The following is a 2,434-nucleotide window of genomic DNA, read 5'->3' as shown; positions in this document are numbered from 1 at the left end:
ACAGTTGTGCCTTGTTAAAAGTTAATTTGTGGAATTGAGATGCCACCAATCTCCTGTGATGTTATGTATATACTGAACAAAAATATGAATGCAACATGTAAAGTGTTGGTCCAATGTCTCATGAGCTAAAATAAAAGATTGCCGAAATGTTTCATACGCACAAAAAGCGTATTTCTCTAAAATGTTGTACACAAATTTGTTTACATCCCTGTTATTGGGCATTTCTCTTTTGCCAAGATAATCCTTCCACCTGACAGGTGTGGCATATCAAGACGCTGATTAAACAGCATGATCATTACAAAGGTCCACCTTGTTCTGGGGACAGTAAAAGGCAACTCTAAAATGTGCTGTTTTGTTACGCAACACAATGCCACAGATGTCCCAAGTTTTGAGGGAGTGTGCAATTGGCATGCTGACTTAAGGAATGTTCACCAGAGCTTTTTCCAGAGAATTGAATGGTCATTTCTCAACCATTTTAGAGAATTGGCAGTATGTCCAACCGGCCTCACAACCGTAGACCACGTGTAACCACGTCAGCCCAGGACCTCCAAATCCGGCTTCTTCACCTACGGGATCATTTGAGACCAACCACCCGGACAGCTGATGAAACTGTGGATTTGCACAACCAAAGAATTTCTGCACAAACTGCCAGAAACCGTCTCAGGGAAGCTCATCTGCGTGCTCGTCGTCCTCACCAGGGTCTTGACCTGACTGTAGTTCGGTGTCGTAACCGACTTCAGTGGGCAAATGGCAAGCTGAAGAAGTGTGCTCTTCACGGATGAATCCCGGTTTCAACTGTACCGGGCAGATGGCAGACAGCAGCTATGGCGTTGTGTGGGCGAGCAGTTTGCTGATGTCAACGTTGTGAACAGAGTGCCCCATGGTGGTGGTGGGGTTATGGTATGGGCAGCCATAAGCTACGGATAATGAACACAATTGTATTTTATCTATGGCAATTTGAATGCACAGAGATACCATGACAAGATCCTGAGGCCCATTGTTGTGCCATTCATTCAATGCCATCACCTCATGTTTCAGCATGATAATGCACGGCCCCATGTCGCAAGGATCTGTACACAATTCCTGGAAGCTGAAAATGTCCCAGTTCTTCCATGGCCTGCATACTCACCAGACATGTCAACCATTGAGCATGTTTGGGATGCTCTGGATCGACGTGTACGACATTGTGTTCCAGTTCCGCCAATACCCAGCAACTTCACACAGCATTGAAGAGGAGTGGGACAACATTCCACAGGCCGCAATCAACAGCCTGATCAACTCTATGCGAAGGAGATGTGTCGCTCTGCATGAGGCAAATGGTGGTCACACCAGATACTGACTTTTTTTTTATCCACGCCCCTACCTTTCTTTTAAGGTATATGTGACCAACAGATGCATACAGTATCTGTATTCTCAGTCATGTGAAATCCATAGATTAGGGCCTAACAAATTCATTTCAATTGACTGATTTCCTTATATGAACTGTAACTCAGTAAAATCTTTGAAATTGTTGCATGTTGCGTTTATGGTGTTGTTCAGTGACTTTTACATTGCTCGTTCTGATATTTCTTAATGTCTTTATTTGTATGTTTGGGGATTTGTGTGTATTTTTTTGTATTGCTAGGTATTACTGCACTGTTGGAGCTAGAAACATAAGCATTTAGCTGCACCTGCGATATCTGGGGCGGCAGGTAGCTTAGTGGTTAAGAGCGTTATGCCAGTAACAGAAAGGTTGCTGGTTCTAATCCCCGAGCCGACTAGGTGAAAAATCTGTTGACGTGCCCTTGAGCAAGGCACTTAACCCTAATTGCTCCTGTAAGTCGCTCTGGATAAGAGCGTCTGCTAAATGACTAAAATGTAAGCGACCAATAACATTTGATTTGATGACTTAACGCCAGCCCGACCGACACACCAACGTTGGACTGGTTAATTGGTAATTGATTCCCCCATATCCCCCCCAGGCCATGCAGAAAGAAGGGAAGGACATTAACATTAAGGAGGTGATGGACTGCTGGACCCTCCAGATGGGTTATCCTGTAGTGACCATCAGTAAGAACTACAGTCTGGACCGCAGCGTCACCATCACACAGGAACACTTTGTCTACGACAGGGATGCCAAGATCAGAGACGCTGACCTCTTCAACAGAAGGTAGGTACTGTCAGGTGATGACTGCAGTCTTTCTTATTTAGGGTTTTTAACCCTCCTTTATAGGTAGAGGTTTCTGAAGGACATCGATCCCACTTCCACAACAACAAAGAGTGCAAATCGAGAGGCTAATGCCGTCCATTAAGAAACTAGTCTTCTCCTGTCCACACAGTGGAGGTAACAAACAGCTGTCGATCAGGTCTACTGTATTATTCAAATGTTCTCCCCCAGATGCTCTCTCTCTCTCTCTCATTGTATATATGTGTATATCATTGTTTTATTGTTTCA

The 2,434-nt window shown here is 44.3% G+C and overlaps 1 protein-coding gene across 1 annotated transcript in view; it reads left to right on the top strand.

The window, feature by feature from the left end:
• Positions 1–1,961: 1,961 nt before the first annotated feature.
• Positions 1,962–2,434, top strand: part of LOC121553366 (thyrotropin-releasing hormone-degrading ectoenzyme) — a gene marked incomplete at its 5' end in the record, with an annotated part of 75,380 nt that continues 74,907 nt past the window's right edge. The window contains 1 exon segment of the mRNA XM_045218219.1: positions 1,962–2,149. Coding sequence (XP_045074154.1) covers positions 1,962–2,149 — 188 coding nt within the window.

Source organism: Coregonus clupeaformis, unplaced genomic scaffold (genome assembly GCF_020615455.1).
Source record: "Coregonus clupeaformis isolate EN_2021a unplaced genomic scaffold, ASM2061545v1 scaf1443, whole genome shotgun sequence".
NCBI lineage: Eukaryota > Metazoa > Chordata > Actinopteri > Salmoniformes > Salmonidae > Coregonus > Coregonus clupeaformis.
The sequence above is the reverse complement of the archived record's forward strand: the minus strand, read 5'-3'. Positions and strand labels throughout refer to the sequence as shown.